A 16,626-nucleotide genomic window follows, 5' to 3' on the forward strand; every position below is an offset into this window, starting at 1 on the left:
CCCCTAAGCCACTACAACTGAATTCTCCCAGTGGGGCCTTCATGCCCCAGTTGATACTGTTTGCCGGTCTCATTACAGAATCACAACTGAAATAATTAGCTAAACCTTTGGATTTTTACAATGTGTCAGTGAGTAGTGAGCACACCTGTGCATCTTCCAGGTGATCTGGAAAACATGAACTGATGGGGGTCCTTGAGTTTGGGAATTACTAATATAGATGGAATTTACTGTATGCTAGTGCAGTGGTTAGCATTGTAGTCTCAGAGTGCTGAGGTTTGGCTTGGTTTCCACCAATGTGCCAAAAACACACAGTACTGTAAGGTGAACTGACTTGTGATCAATCTGAATGGAATTGGCATGAATGATTCAAAAGACTCTTATAACTGTTGTGTAACATGTTGTTGTTCTGCAAATAAATACGAATAATAATAGACAATAAAGTTACATATTTTTGTAAGTAAATAAAAAAGTTTAATGTTGCAGGGTTAACATTTCTTTATGATACTGTAGGTGTGATAGCAAATAGATTGCAAATGGATTGCAAAAACATCCTATATAGTCAAAGGCTAATGATACTCTTCCCCTTCATGGGGGAAAGTAAAGTGTTTTGTGCGCCAGTCACTAGATGGCGCAATTGAAGTGGTGCTTTGTTTAACCACACACAGGCGCCAGCGCTAACATTACTGTTATGTTGTTGCGCCATTTTGACAAGCTGGAAACTAGTATTATTATAATTTCCTAGTTTACTGTAAGGTTCTTCCAAATGTTGTACACTTTTTGCACTATTTGTCAAGTAGCACAGAAAGTTTTTAGTGAAAATAAACAATTGCTGATAAAACAAACAAAACACACACACATATAATTCAAGGATTTACTGAAGCATTAATTGTGAAAAGCATAACTACTTTCATTCTGTAGAAAAACATGGCACTTTAAATACCTGGTGAACATTGCATTTGCTTATTTACATTCAGTGTCTATTGAGAGTGGGAACAATTTTAATGTGCTCTATACAACATTTAGTACAATTACGAAATGCACACAAGTTGTACAACTCACACTTTAAAAAGAAAGAATGTACTCAAGTGAGGTTGACAATACCAAACAACACCTGCATAGCCACTTTCAAAGAGGCACACATTAGTAGAGAATAGAATCTGCAGTATGGACCATTGGTGCTTTTGTACAAGACTTGCTATAGTCAAAAATGGCTATAACTCTGGTGAGCAGGACTGTACTTATCAAACCTTAGGAATTTTTTTGAAATTTTGGATGGAGTTATAGATGACATACGTGTCTACTGTAGCATACTGTACAAAAATTACTTGAGTTTAATGCAATCAACCTCTTCTGTAACAGGCATGGCACTTGTCTTAATGTCTAACTCAGCACTAGATTTACTTCCATTATACGTGGACCTCCATTTCAGAAGCATGATCTTTTTGAAATATTTCATAGTATTGTTTTTGACAGTCACAAAGCACATTGTGTTAATCATGCTGTTGCTCATGGCAATGCACTCTACAATGTAGAAAGCAGATAGATAATGCTTTTCCTTTACAAAAATCGTTGGGAAAAAATCACGAACAATGGTAAATCCGTAAAATGGGGCCCAGCAGAGAACGTAAGCTGTGAGGATGCACATCAACACCAAAACCGTCTTTCTTCGACATCGCAGGCGTTTACGTATTTGCTCAGTTTGGAAGCCAGGAACAGTTTTAAACCAAAGTTCTCTGGAGATTCTGGCATAACACAAAGTCATCGTTAAAACTGGGCCAACAAACTCAATCCCAAAAATGAAAAGAAAATAAGATTTATAATAGATTTGTTGGTCAACTGGCCAAATTTGACCACAGAATATTTTTTCATGACTTTTTACAATAACGAGTACTGACTCTGTAGCAAAATAAGCCGAAGGTATAGCGATGAGTAAAGAGATTATCCAAACCAAGGCAATCAGGAATGAAGCAGTTTGGTAATTCATCCGAGGCTTCAATGGATGTACAATGGCCAAGTATCTGTCAAAAAAAAAAAAAATGAAAATAAAATTAATAAACTACAGTTTTTGTTTCAAAAGATGTTATTGTATAATGCCCCAGGGATGTATTCAATTTATGCCGATTTTTCCGACAGTCAAAAAAATCAGCACTTTTTGACAATTTTCATTTAAATTTTACATTCGACCTATTCAGTTCAATGGCGATTTTTCCACTTCTGGAAAGATCGTCATGGTTGTAAAATACATGGATCAGCAAATGACTCCACAGATGCAGATTTATCTTTAAACAAAGTTAAACCTGCATTGACGCAAAGACTGATCAAAAAGGTCCGCATTAAATAGGTATGAATTTTTAGGAAAAAATCTGGCCACCATTGAATACCACCCATAGGGGGTTATTCTTGTTGATTCGCACAGGGGACAGATGTTGTGTGTCTACATATGTTCGCTGGGCGCACACACCCAACACTGCAGACTGGGGTATGGGGCAACGGAGGGTAGTCGCGCCCATGGGAACGCTCAGTGTTTCATGGGTGTTTCCATGCTAATGCTGGGTGTTCCCATGGATATCAACCCGTGATATGGGTGCCGAGGTGGGCAGCTGCCCACCCACTTCCTCTTGAGTGTGCACGCAAATCCAAGTGACCTGTAAAAAAGTATAAATAAGTGATAGATTTAGTAAGTGCCATAGAACGCACTCAATCAGTGTTTGGAGTGTTTCTTAATACCAATCTAATTAGGTGGAGGAAGGAAGTGCATCAACACTCGACACATCCCTGGGAAATTTCTCTTTCAATTTTTACGAATGCCAATTTGCTATTCTAGCACTGCACTTTGAACTAAAATGTTTCCTGAATTTAAATACTTATGTGCAATATTTTATCAAATGAAAAAACATTTTTTTTCATTTGTACTGTATAATTCATTATTGAGTAAGAACCATTGGACCATTGGATGATTACTGTTTTTATTTTTGTTATGGGTAATATTTTACCATTAATACAAACTATATGCTCCTTGGGCCCTGTATCAGCACCAGCGAATTTGGTGTATTCTATGTTTCACAGTATCATGGTCATGCCCATGGATATCTAGAGTTCCCCCTGGCTACATGGCATAATGTGTATTGAATGTAATGGTCAAATGCACTATGTTCGGGGCACTGGACAAGTAATTCTCTTTTGGGAAGTTATGATGCTATCAGCGTCAATGTAAGAAATTGTATCCAGACTTGCAGGATCTCTTTCCAATGTTATGAGACTAGTGTAGCCTGCAAGGTTTTGATCAAATTCATCAACCTATTCTGTAGATCAAATTCATCAACCTAAAGATGCTCATAGTATCTGTATACTATGAGTATGAGCAGAAAGGCCGTGCTTAATTGTTTCCCTGCTGGGCCAATGGCTAAACAAGGCTCCCTGGAACATTAACAGATTGGTGCGTAGAGTGATTAAGAGCACATCCGTCTCAGAGGGCCGTTATCTGAGTTTGAACTGTATATCCATTGCTTAAGACAACCATGGCAGAAAGAAAGGCAGAGGGTAGACTGAAATAGACTGGTTTATAATTAAGAAAGAGGCGAGAGGACGCGCCCATGGAAACACCCAGCATTTTATGGGTGTACCCATGAAAACGCTGGACGTTCCCATGAAAATTAGACAGTGACGCGGCTGCCGGAGGTGGGCAGCTGACGTTACCGGATGTAAGCTGCCTGCCCTGTTCCTGTAAAGCGAACAGGTAAATCTAAAACACCAGAGAGTGTCTTAGTTTTGCATGCTCCTTCCAAATTATTAGATGGTCAGCGAATTAATGATTTGGCCACCGCACCCAAGGCTGCGAATGGATGTTTATGCAAAACATCCATTCTCAGCCCTGCGGGGAACATGGCAAGCAAGGGGGGGGGGGGGGGGTGGCGGCTGTGCGATCCGTGTTTTAATCCACATGCAATGCTGCAAAATTTGCAGCGTTGTGTATGGACCAGAATAAGGTCGGTGGTGTATTGGTCTTTGGAAGCTTCTACAGTACGCAGTGCTTGTATATTGGTCCCTATAAGTCTTCTGTTATTAAGATGCCACATACTGTATCAGAGGCATTCTCAGTTCATCCCAGTTGCCCCGTGGCAAGTTGATGTTTGGTGCCCCCCTCCTCTTAAGAAAAAGTATGTGTGTGTATGTATATGCTGTGTGACACCGGCCTTTAGGTTAGAGTAATGACATATCTGCAGCAATCAGAATCCTCACTCACTGGCAGGTCCAAACTCACAGTCCAGCAGTCACCTGCTGCAGCGCAGGCTGAGCTGTACCAGATGAGAGCCATTCTGTCCCCTGTTGCAGGTGTTAGCAGGGCTCATGAGATAGAGCCAATTATTTAACCAGCAGCAAGTGGGTGCGCAACAGCGCGTTGTTGTAAGAGCAGCAGTCACAAGTGAGCTGTAAACCACACAGGTGCTGCTGTACATGCAGGTGCCCCCTTCAGTGCTTGGAGCCCAGAAGCAGTTGACTCAATTGCCTCTGGAATGTAAGCCCCAGCCTCATACATCTGCTGTTTTTGTGACTCTGCCAACCATTGCACGTTACAATGAACTCATCTACAACTGATGTGGCTAGGGATAGCGGTGTGCAAATCATGCCTGCTTGTGTGTTCATCTAACAGTTTATTCTGCCTCGTGAAGGTGACATCATGGTCAGAATTTTTTCCAGGGCCCAATCCAATCTTTTTAAGTTTACAATCCACCACTGACAGGGGATGTTATATAATACCACTACAATAATATATTCTTAACCCAAAGAAAAATATACCCGATTTAACTATGTTTTGTTTTATATTTCTTTCCATACAAGGCAAAAATAGAAACATACTATCTCTTGGCAATTCACTATATTTAAGCTACAATCCAACTGAGAATTAACATCCACAATCCTAAAAATACATAATCTTTTCCTGAGAGGAGGTCATTTTTCAAAACGTTTAGTACATAATAAAGTATTTGGGATTTTGAACTGAATCCAAATGGAATTAACCGTGATTGTCTGAAAACCAATCTGGATATTTTGGGGGTGATTCAGTTTGGTTTGCAAAGCCCATTTGGTTTGCTAATGGACAAAACCATGTGTACTGTAGGTGGGGTGGATGTAAGTACAGAGAGAGTTAGATTTGAGTGAGTTATTTTGTTTCTGTGCAGGGTAAATACTGGCAGTTTTATTTTTACACTGCAATATATATATATATATATATATATATATATATATATATCAGTTTGAAGTACAGTACGCACCCCACCCAAATCTAACTCCTTTTGCCCCACCTGCAGTGTACATGGTTTTTTCCATTAGCAAACCAAATGTAATTTGTAAACCAACCTGAATCACCCTCTTTGTGTCTGGGTAATCTGTTGTATATGCAAATTGGGGCTAATTCCAATTGATACTGGATAAGCAAAGTATCAATTATCAGTACTTTTTTCATGCGCAGGACCCGCTCTGCATGGGGGTGACCAAGTCCTGCGATATTGGAAGCAGGATGGCAGCAGACTGTCAGTGATTGACAGTCTGCTGACATCTCTGGGACGGAGACGAGGTGTGTCACCACCGTTTTGGTGGTGAAAGAGGACAGGGATCTCCATCGATGGATGGAGATTACCTGACCTTTGGCCTATTGAGGGGGCGTGTCATGCTCCACCCAAAGTTCATGTCTAGTTCCATATATGGAGAGATTGTGAATAGAGATTATAAACGTGGTACCTAGAAGGGTGGATGTTTACTGCTACATCTGAGAGGAATCTTCTAAAATGAGGGAGATTGCTAGACTAATCGGGGAGAGAGGGAGATTGCTGCTATTTCAGGCAGTCTCCTGCAGAATGCAGGAGTGTAGGCAACTATGTGAGTGTGATCTGATCCTCAGATTGTATCAATATTGCAGCAGGAGGCATCGGCTTGTAATAATTACCTCCTGCTGAATTGCCATATGGTGCTATCCAACCACATTTGAATAAGGTTTTTATATTGGTAAAATATCATCAGCTAATACAGTATATTCCAACTTTCCCCTTGGTGATGCTGTTTGTGCTGTGCTTGGGCTTAAAACAGCATCGCCACTATACTTTTGTTGCATTTCTGCTTGCACACCAGGAGGATGCAATATGCATTTGCCTTCCACTATTGCTACTATTGTATCATCCACAATATATGTGGAACACGTTTGCATTTCACATAAGGTTCCTGGCTTCCAGCTACCTCAATATTGAAACTGAATACACCCCATAATGTTCCCAAAATAAGATATTGGTCTGTACTGTGCATTTGTCAATGTTTTAAGCTGAAATGCTGTAAGACAGTGCATAGTATAAGACCATTTACAGTAAGCAAATATATGGTTGTTAAAAACAGGCATTCCAGGTGAAATGTTCTTTTGTAAAACTTTTTTTAAAAACATTTGTTTTAACTGTATTTGGATTATGTAGAATTTTGAGAGCTTAACTCTGATTTAGTGAATTGTTGCAAAACAATTACAATGATTAAGTCAAATAATGAATATTTATGTGCAAGTGACTTATGTCCATATTAGCCCTAGGAGGTTTTCGTATTACTGATGAGAGTGACTATGCCAATGAGTGGGTGTGACTGTATTGGAAGGAATATGACTCACAGTGTAATGACTAACATCTCATACAGCTAAACTGAACAAGAGATTACCACCCTATCGACCAGAAGAACGAGCCCCGATTTGCAGACAATTAGAGTTTGCATGGTCAGAAGATATGTTGTCGCCCCCAGGGGAAATTTATTAAACCTTCTAAATTGTGGAGAAGTGGACAAGATATGGAGATTTTCTTCAAATCAACAAATCATCTGGTTAGCATTTATTGAATGCATTGATAGGCAGATGTTGATTGGTTGCTATGGGCAATTCTCCACTTCCCCATTCTTTGGAATCTGTATTACATCTCTGCTCAGATTGATTGAACAGCAGAAAGCTAATAGACAGCCGAATATTTTCCGGTAGATTAATTTTAATTGCTCACAAATTTCTTTGTTTTAACACGTTCATATATGAAATCTACATAAGCATGACCTACCTGTCAACAGCTATTGCAAGCAGAGCATTAGTGGAGACATACAGGGAAACAGTTCTGAGATAGTTGACAGATGCACACAGGATGTGACCATGTTCCCAAGACAGCTGCTTCACAACGTAATAGTCCATTTCAAAGGGACAGCAGACTATGGCTACAATGAAATCAGAAATGGCCAGGTTGGCTATTAGCAGGTTGGTTAAATTTCTTAGCTTCTTGTATCTTGCAAGCGCTGCAATGAATATAAAGTTCCCAATGCCACATACCAGCATAATACAAACAAGCGCCACTCCAATGACTATTTTTGCGGCATAAAATGTTCTTGTCTTGGTCACATCATCGTCATTATCAAATTCATAATCGTTGTAAGTGTAATTTAATGGAAAGGTAAAGTTTCTAAGGTACAATTCCTCATTCTGGTTGTAAAGGGCAGCCACTTTGTCATAGTCAATGGTCGGAGACATCTTCAGAAGAGTAGGAAATGTAAAAAGAACCAACTGCAAAGAGCACACAATGGGTCACTTCTGATTAAAGTCACAAACTGGAGAGAGGGAGTCTTGAGATATCATCTCTCGGGATAATGCGACGTGCGTTAGAACACATATGTTCTGATCCATTGTAGCTCTGAAACAAATGAAAACACATAAATATTTAGGTACAGTATGTTTACAATTATAGCTGCAATTTATTAACTACTGTATAAAAGATACAAATCAAGATCTGTATACTGTTAAGGAATTACATGGAGATGTACAATTTACAATGCATTATATTTTCAAAAAATAAGTCGAAAAATTGTCAACTATGACGTCTTCCCATTCAGGAAACTTTTCATTGAAATCTATATTTCACTACGACCAGGAAAACATGTAATGTAGAAGTTTCAAGCTGTCTCATTGATCAAAATGAATTGATCCTAAACTGAGAGAGATGTTTATTTACGTAATATAATTCTTCAAAAGTCTTAATCTTATTTTCAATTTATCTGACAGTATAATGTGCAAAGACCCTACATACATTTTAGATCTACAAGACCCTACATACATTTTAGATCTACAGTATTTACATAATAATTTACATAAGAATGTTAGAACTGTGAAAAATATGAATTTCCATAATATAAAATGTTGAAATGTAGAAATAAATCAATATGAACTGCGCAAAATAAATATCTGCAATATGGAAGAATAACGGCAGAAAAACAATTTGTGCGTTGAAGAAAAGGAGGAATGATGTTGCTTTTGGCAGAAATCAATAGTTTTGTGAGGAAGGTTCCAGGGAAGACTATTGTCTTGATTAGAATTCCCGTAGAGCAATGCAATAAACATCATTGCTACTGTCGCGTTAAATCTAAACATAAATTGGTAGCAGTTAGATTACAAATTTACGAGATTCAAAATCTGTTTCATTGTTTAAAGATAAAACACTAATAATAATAATAGTCATCATCATCATCAATAATAATGACTATTATATAGAAATATGGTGTACATAAAACATTTTCCAAGTTAAATATTTATTTAACACTTTAAAGTTAAAATGCTTTACCTTAAAGAGCCATTCGTTCTGTAATACCCTACTGTAAGCAGTACATCTAAATTTGATTGTGGTATAACTACTATACTTCAAAATGCTACACAAATTAAAATGAATTCAATTAATGAAAAAATGATCTTAAAATAAACTTAGTTTGTAGCCCATTTTAACATCATAAACTAGAAATTTATTTTAGAACCCATAATATTTTTTATTTAGGATTATTATTATTCACTATATACAAACCAGATGTAAACCAGTATTGTTTACACCTCTATTTGCCCTATACTCTATTAATGTAAGAGGACATGTAGACTTGCTTTGCTAGGTAACTGTCAGAACAGATTCTTCGAAAAGCCAAATTGTTGAAAGTGAATTAGATCTGCTACATACCCTACAGGCACCTGTATAATTCCCAATGTAATGAATTTGCACAAAGGCCACTATGTACTGGTATGGAACAAGAAATATAATTATAACAAGGCTTCTCCTTGCATTCAGCAAATGTTAAGCCCAGCATTTAATGTAATGTTCTAGGCAACATAATAACATTTGTACTCGTCTTGCAGGTACTGTATTACACCTTGAATGGCGCACTCGGAATTATGGCACATGTTGAAGTCAATGTAACATTGTTACCTAAACACAGATATGTGCCATGGCAATGCATATTACACAACTTCTATACTTGGATTGCCCAGTAAGAATCACACTATTTGTATAATACAAGCCATTAAGATTGTTCTACAGTGGTACATAAATTTAAGACCTTAGTTAATAGCAATATTGTTATTATTGTTAATTTTCAGATACAAAGATACTGTAGTGGTGCTATTGCATGGTTATAGTTCTTGTGTATATCAATTATTCCAATAATAAAATAAATAAATAAATAAATATATATATATATATATATATATATATATATATATATACATATTATACAGTAGTTGTAATTAATGATACAGCAAAATTAACAAATGATGCTAAATACAGTATCTCTAATTTATTGGAAGCCAGATTTGTTTTTGTTTACAAAATGTATGAAATAAAAGTAATTTCAAATACAATTGTGCAATTTGTTTCATACATAGTGCACATCTATAAATTGCAAGTAAATAGTTTGAAAGGAGATTTTTATAGTTGCAGCTAGAACGGAGTAGTACTGTAGACCCAGACTAAGCATAATCTCTAAAACAGATGTATAAATAATGGGAAGTGTAGATGTACTTTAGATTCTTACCTGTCGTTTTTAATAGCAGTGAAATATTCTTCATTTCTCTCAATGGAAAAATCCTTATTTTTCTAGTAAAGGAGTACTGTTTTATTTTCCTCTTGTTATGCTTTCGTCCCTTGTCACTGATATGATATGTGCTTCCAAATTGTGCTTCTGTGTGTTGAGTAAACTCCAAGGACCTCCTTTATTAAGGTTTATAAAGGGCTGTCCATGCAGCCTGCTGTTTATCTGAATGTACTGCTGCCACCTGCTGTTCTTTTTCCAAACTGCAGCATGGATTAAATTCGCAAACGCTTGGCAGTAATTCACTGGCCGCAAAGCCATAAAAACAAAGGTTTCAGAAATCAATACAGAGGCGTAATATTTCTATTTCTTTAAGCTACTCTGCAGTATATACAGCCTAGGGATATTTTATTATTATTTTTTAACGGAGATAATCACTGTGCAGCAAGAAGTGTTCCGCTCCTGGAGGCTCTAATTTCACAGAACTGTGTAAATCATTTTGTATCATGGTAAGAAAAGAAATTAAGTAGAGCGTTATGAAACATTCCCGTAAAGTATTGTAGCGATGCTATTTATTAAACCCCTGAAATACAAGTCTTGCAGTTAATGTAATGATAGCATAAAAGGATGAGAAAAGATACATCTGCAGATTGGAAAAAGTAGTGAGATGTTCAGTCTCCATAAATATATGTTGAGTGCAGCCAGCTAGTGATAGTAAATCATGATGATACTAGGGCTCTACTCTATGTAGTTGGTTATTATTAAGCATGGTTACGCAACACATAATGTAAAGAATAATACATTAAAATAATAGTCTGTATCATACTGTCAGAGGTGGTTTAAGAGAGGATAGGGCACATGTTTGCCTTCATGTGGTATTCCCCCACCTTTGTCACTAATTTGTGCACCGGACAGACTCTACCACGTATGTGCCAGCAAAATGGCAGACCAGCTGCCCGGCTTGAGCAGCGAAAAGCATTGATGTCACCTCAGAGGGACTATGGGCGAGATGTATTAAAATATGTTGCCGCCCCTCGCCGCTCCGTCGCAGCGATGCTAGCACATATGTATTAGCATTTGGGACTAGCAGTGCAATGCGGTGACAGAGGCACCCCGCGATACCTGTGATATAGACTGCTGTTGGAGACCTGGTGATGGTGAGAAACCCCCCCCCCCAATCTATTTGTCAGACTGTCCCCTATATGGTGATCTGTCCCTCACCCATCTGTCAATCTATTCTGCCTTCCTCCCTTATCTGTTTGTCAGTCTGCCCCCCTATATGGTACTCTGTCCATCTGTCTAAGTCCTCCACTCTTCTGTCAATCTATGCTGCCACCTTTCCCATCGGTGTGTCAGTCTGTGCCCCCATATGTCTGTCCATCTATGCTCCCTGTCAATCTTTTAGTCTATGCCCACATACAGTACTCTGTCCGAATCCATCTGTTTGTCCCTCTATGCCCATCCCCCCTCCTTCACCTATGCCCCTATATGGTGTTCTGTTGGTCCATTGGTCCATCTTTGCCCCCCGACTCACATTCATCCATCCGTCTGTCAGTCAGTCTATGCCCTCATATTGTGTTGTTTGCCTGTTCGTCTGGCTGTTTCCATATCCACACTGTCTTCTCTCTCTCATGCTCCCTCTCACTGACACTCTCTCTGTCTGACACTCTTTCTCACCGACAGTCTCCCTCTCTCTCTCTGACAATCTCTTCCTTATTCTTCCTGTACCTGGAGGTCTCCCTAACTCTCTCCCTGTCGCTGCGACATCCCGTCTCATTCACTGACACTCTCTCTCTTGGCGGGATGTATTAATATACATCGCCGCCCCTCACTGCCTGCGGCTGCCGCGATGCTAGTGAAAATGTATTAACATATGTGGCTATCATCGCACTGCGGTGATGGAGGCCCCCCGTGATACTTCTAATGTGGTGTGCAGGGGGTCTCTGTTACCTCCCTGGGCGCCTCCTCTTCCCCCTGCAGTCGGAAGGATGTCCGGCTGCGTTGCTAGGGGGAGGAGGGGTTTACCTTCCTGGTCCAGGAGGACAGGGAGTTTTCTGCTCACTGCAGGTCCTGCGGCTTCCGGCACCGTGGCTCCAGCAGTCCCACTAAGGTGAGGGCTGCTGGCGGGGCTCTTGCAGCAGTACCCTCTCCCAGCAGTAAACTTTGGCATGCATTTTACCTACCTGACCCCTATCCCTCTCTGCCTGACCCCCTCTCTGCCTGACACCCCTCTAACCCCTCTCTCTCTGCCTGACAGTCATCTCTCTCTCTGCCTGACCCCCCTAAACCTAGCACCCCCCCCACCAGTGACAGGTCCCCCTTGTGGTACAATATGCAATGGGCATTATGGTGTGTGGCACAATGTGTAATGGGCATTGTGGTTAGAGATGTGCAGGCTCTGATTTACTCTGATTTTAAAGCAGGATCTTATTGGCTATCCCAAATCACATGACAGTTGTTGACAGTTGATAGCCAATAAGATCCTGCTTTGAAATCAGAGTAAATCAGAGCCTGCACATCTCTAATTATGGTGTGTGGCACAATGTGTAATGGTACAGTGTGTCTAAGGGGCTCTAGCTGGTGCGGTGTGTCTAAGGGGCGGCCCAAAATGTTGTGCCTAGGGGCGGCCTGACCCCTAAATTTGCCCCTGTTAATAACCTACTCCTAAATGGTAAAAAGACAAATAAGGTGCTTATAGATTTTAGAAGATCCAGAAGATCCACCATTTGACCGTTGTTTCTAAATGATGAGGAGGTGCAGAGGGTTAGTGATATCAAATTCTTGGGGATTACATTTACTGACCTGGTCCTCACATACCACTATAGCAGTTGGAAAGGCTCAGCAATGCATTTTTTTCTGCGGAGACTCCGGGCAGCAGTGTTATCTAGGCCAGTACTTATGAATTTATATTGCTGTGTAATTGAGTCTATTGACTTATGCTATTACAGTATGGTATGGGAATTCTAAGTGCTCCGATCGTGGCTTCCTAGGGGTGTGGTATATTTGCCCGACAGTTGGGATTCCGACAATCATTAGTCAGACATCGGAATCCCGACTGCACAGCGTGGGGAGCTCAATGAAGCCCCTTGCGGGCTCGCTGCGCTCGCCACGCTGCCACCTATTTTATTCTCCCTCTATGGGGGTCGTGGACCCCCACGAGGGAGCAGTCGGGATTCCGACGTCGGAGGAATGACTGCCGGAATCCCGACTGTCGGGGAGCCGTCCGGCACCCCTCCCTAGATAGGGTAGTTAAGGCCACAGAAAAAAATAGATGGTCAAACCTTGCCTAGGATGGCAGATATTTTTTCAAAAAGGGGTAAAGTTAGCGCTAATAAAATTATTTTAGATCCAAGCCATCCTTGTTATTCTCTTTTCTCCCTGTTGCCCTCTGGGAAACGTTATAGGTGTTTAGGTTGCCGTACTAGTCTGCTGCGGAATAGTTTTTTTCCCATCTGTTATTTTAAGTTTGAATTTGTAGTGTTTTAACTGTGAGTATTCCTTTTCTTATTTGGAATTTCACTTATGCATTTTTTAAATTTTGTAGTGACAATAAAAATGATTTGATTTGAAATGTATAGCTATTGGATCCATTGTGTATCTGTCATTATCAGAATTCATCTTTGTGATCATTATATGTGTTGAACTAAATATCTATCTGTTTATCAAAGTTTGTACATGTGAGTAGTAATAATATGGAGAAGTTGCCCAAGCAAACCAATCAGCTTCTGTCATTTATCTAGTACAATCTTTTTAATGACAAAAGCTGATTGGTTGCTTTCGGCTACTTTACCACTTTATCTCTCTCCAAGGCTTGATACATCTCTCTCAGTATCATTGTAGTTATGTTTGGACATGTGCTACTTCTCAGTCTTGTACTTTCTTATAATGTACTGTAGTTGGTACATATAAATCATATATTATACTATATTAAAATTCCATAGTTACAGTGAAATTCATCTCTTGAAGTGCATAAAAGTGCATATTTCACAAGAGCCCTGCAAACTGAAATATTTTCTGGAAGGTAGATCCAATCAGAATGCTTCCCTTTAAATGTGCAAACCAAAGGGTGCCTATGGATAAGTATACACAGTCTTTAAATACCCAGTCCAGCTAATCACATTACATGATTAATCCCATCCAGACAAAGACAAGCAGTCTAAAATTCCCTTCCTTCCTGGGAGCTCATCGTCACCAATCCCCAGTGTTAAGCCAAGACTATTCTTTAGTAATAAAATGTTTTTTTTTTGTTTTTTTTTTTTGGTGCATGAATCATCAACCACAATTGCATCACTTAGATTGAAAGTGCATGTACAGTACTTGGCTCTATAAAAGGTGTCAAGTATGTCACTGTGCTATTGGAGTGCCACAGTGCTGTTGGGTTGTATAACATTTAGCCCAGGAAAGATTGATACCTTATCATATTGACTGATTATTATCTTCTATCACTTGTATACTGTTATCTTCAATAAAACCTACTCTGGTTTAGAGACACTGGCCCTTATTCACATTGGCGCGTATGCATGCGAATTCGCACGTTTCACCCTGGCACCCCCATTGCGCATGTGCAGCTAACGCACTGCGCATGTGCAAGCTAATAAAACAGTACTTGCAAGCAATCTTTCGAGTAGATTTCCCCGTCCGAACGAGTGCATTGGTAGTAGGCGTGCAGTGGGCGTTAGCATGGGCGCGACCTTTAAAATGAGCAAAACTGGGCGTACACATGGGCGTACACATGGGCGTTCACTATGAGTGGTGGGTGTGCTTTCGCATGAGTGCAAGAGGGATTGTTCCCCACAAACTCAAAACTTTTCGCAAGCTCAAAGCAGGTTTTTAGTTTTGCACACCTTGCTCCTTGTAATGTGCTCATTCGTACGGAGCAAACAGACGCACGAAATGGCTAAATCAATGGGTAAATCAATGGCACCTGCACACTATTGACACCAATACATGGTTGATATCTGGAGACAATTAACTCAGCACAACTTCTGATTGCATACCAACAACAATCAAGTGTTACCAGATACAAACTTCTTATGTTGGTAAAGTGATTTTGAACAAACCAATGCGCTAAAACCAAACATTTAGATAATGAGGAAACATGATTAGATTAAGCTCTATTGTGTCAATGTAATTTGCTTTCAAAGTTGATTATTGTATCCAGCACATGGAATTAATTGAGGAGGGTGATGAGATTTAATTGATGTGTGAGAGGATGTTTGCTGCGTGCATACTAGTATTTGGTTTGCTAACATTTGGGGAGTAGAGCATGTTCGTTAGCAGACTGTGGTGAGTGTGCGTACGAAAATGTGTGGGTGCAAGCGACCAGTTACACGTACGCGCAATGATAGTCCACTCCCCTTTTTAGTATGGTTGCGTGCGAATGATTTCGCAAGCACTATAGGCGTGGCTTCGCCCGATGCGTGCGTGTGGTGTTTTTTTTGTAAGAGTGCGAGCGATTGAACCTGAATGAGGCCCACTGTGTGGGCTAACCTCCTTGCTCACATCTGCTACATAACTACCTACTTCTAGGAATCTGCCAGTACTGATAGCTAAATTCCAGACATGTAATTCAGTGAATTATAGAGGGAAATTAATAGATTTGATGATATTTCATCTGATATTACTGTTAAAAAAGGGAGTTGGGAAATAGTCCGCTGGTGAAATAGGCACGTTGTCATTTTGGGACCTGCAGACATATAATCTAACACAGAGCAACGTTCCTGTGAAACATTCCACAAACATAACTTGGCAACAATAATAATAGGTTGAAAATGTATTTTTAAGCATCAGTTATTAAACTTTCCTGTTTACTTAGAACTTACATATTTGCTGTCCTCCAAGTACAGTGACACATTAATAAATTAATTAATGTGAACTGTAAAATTAAAGTCATATTCCTACTGTCACATTACCTGCCCCTAATATTTATATATATATGTTGATACTGTTTTGTCTTGTTTGAAAGCTGATTTAAATGTGTTTCTGGTACTTGTTTCCTAGCACGGCGCCACCGATTTTGATTGTATCCATCGGGTCGGAAAAATCGGGTCGATCGCATCGCATGCCAACCAAATCGCATTGCGATGCGATCGACCCAATTTTTACATTGGAATCAATGTAAAATGGTCCCTGAGACCCGATTTTACATTGATTTCAATGTAAAAAGCCCCAAAAACCCCCATTTTAATACCAAACCCCCCTCATGTTTCAAATGCCCTCCCCCCCATTGTTAACGCTACTCCACTATTGACGCCAACCCGGTACGCGTCCTCCGACCTTTTCATACCCCTACTATCCACGTCGGCGTGGAGTTGATTATATATAGTGTGGCGAGCGCAGCGAGCCACCGAGCCCGAAGCGTGGCGAGCGCACGCGGATACCTTCACAGGTATCCGCGTCCCCTCGCGGGCTTCACAGGTATCCGCGTCCCCTCACGGGGCTCGCCACACTTCGGGCTCGGTGGCTCGCTGCGCTGACCACACTATATAAAATCAACTCCACGCCGATGTGGATAGTAGGGCGTGGAGTTTTCAATATTCCATATTCAATGTGAAATGGGCCATATTGTTAAGGCATACAATCAACGAGATGGGCGCTGTGCTAGGAAACAAGTACCGTGTTTCCTTTCTTCATTCTCATGTATGGTGAACGTGAATGGTTTTATTTATACAAGTTTATGGAATTCATCTACTAATGAACATTGTTTTGTATGGTGCAGTATTGAGTGATCTATTGATTACATAGCCCCAAAATAACTATTTTCTATTGCCATTCATTGCA

The 16,626-nt window shown here is 39.9% G+C and overlaps 1 protein-coding gene across 1 annotated transcript; it reads right to left on the reverse strand.

Moving 5' to 3' along the window:
* Window positions 1-484: 484 nt before the first annotated feature.
* PROKR1 (prokineticin receptor 1) lies at window positions 485-10,001 on the reverse strand. The gene is made up of 3 exons (XM_083175815.1): window positions 9,850-10,001; window positions 7,074-7,694; window positions 485-2,018 (listed from the first exon to the last, which is right to left on the reverse strand). The coding sequence occupies exons 2-3, from the start codon at window positions 7,532-7,534 to the stop codon at window positions 1,322-1,324; spliced, it is 1,158 nt and encodes a 385-aa protein (XP_083031941.1). The 5' UTR covers window positions 7,535-7,694; window positions 9,850-10,001; the 3' UTR covers window positions 485-1,321.
* Window positions 10,002-16,626: the final 6,625 nt, after the last annotated feature.

Source organism: Crinia signifera, chromosome 3 (assembly GCF_055691185.1).
Source record: "Crinia signifera chromosome 3, ASM5569118v1, whole genome shotgun sequence".
Classification (NCBI taxonomy): Eukaryota; Metazoa; Chordata; class Amphibia; order Anura; family Myobatrachidae; genus Crinia; species Crinia signifera.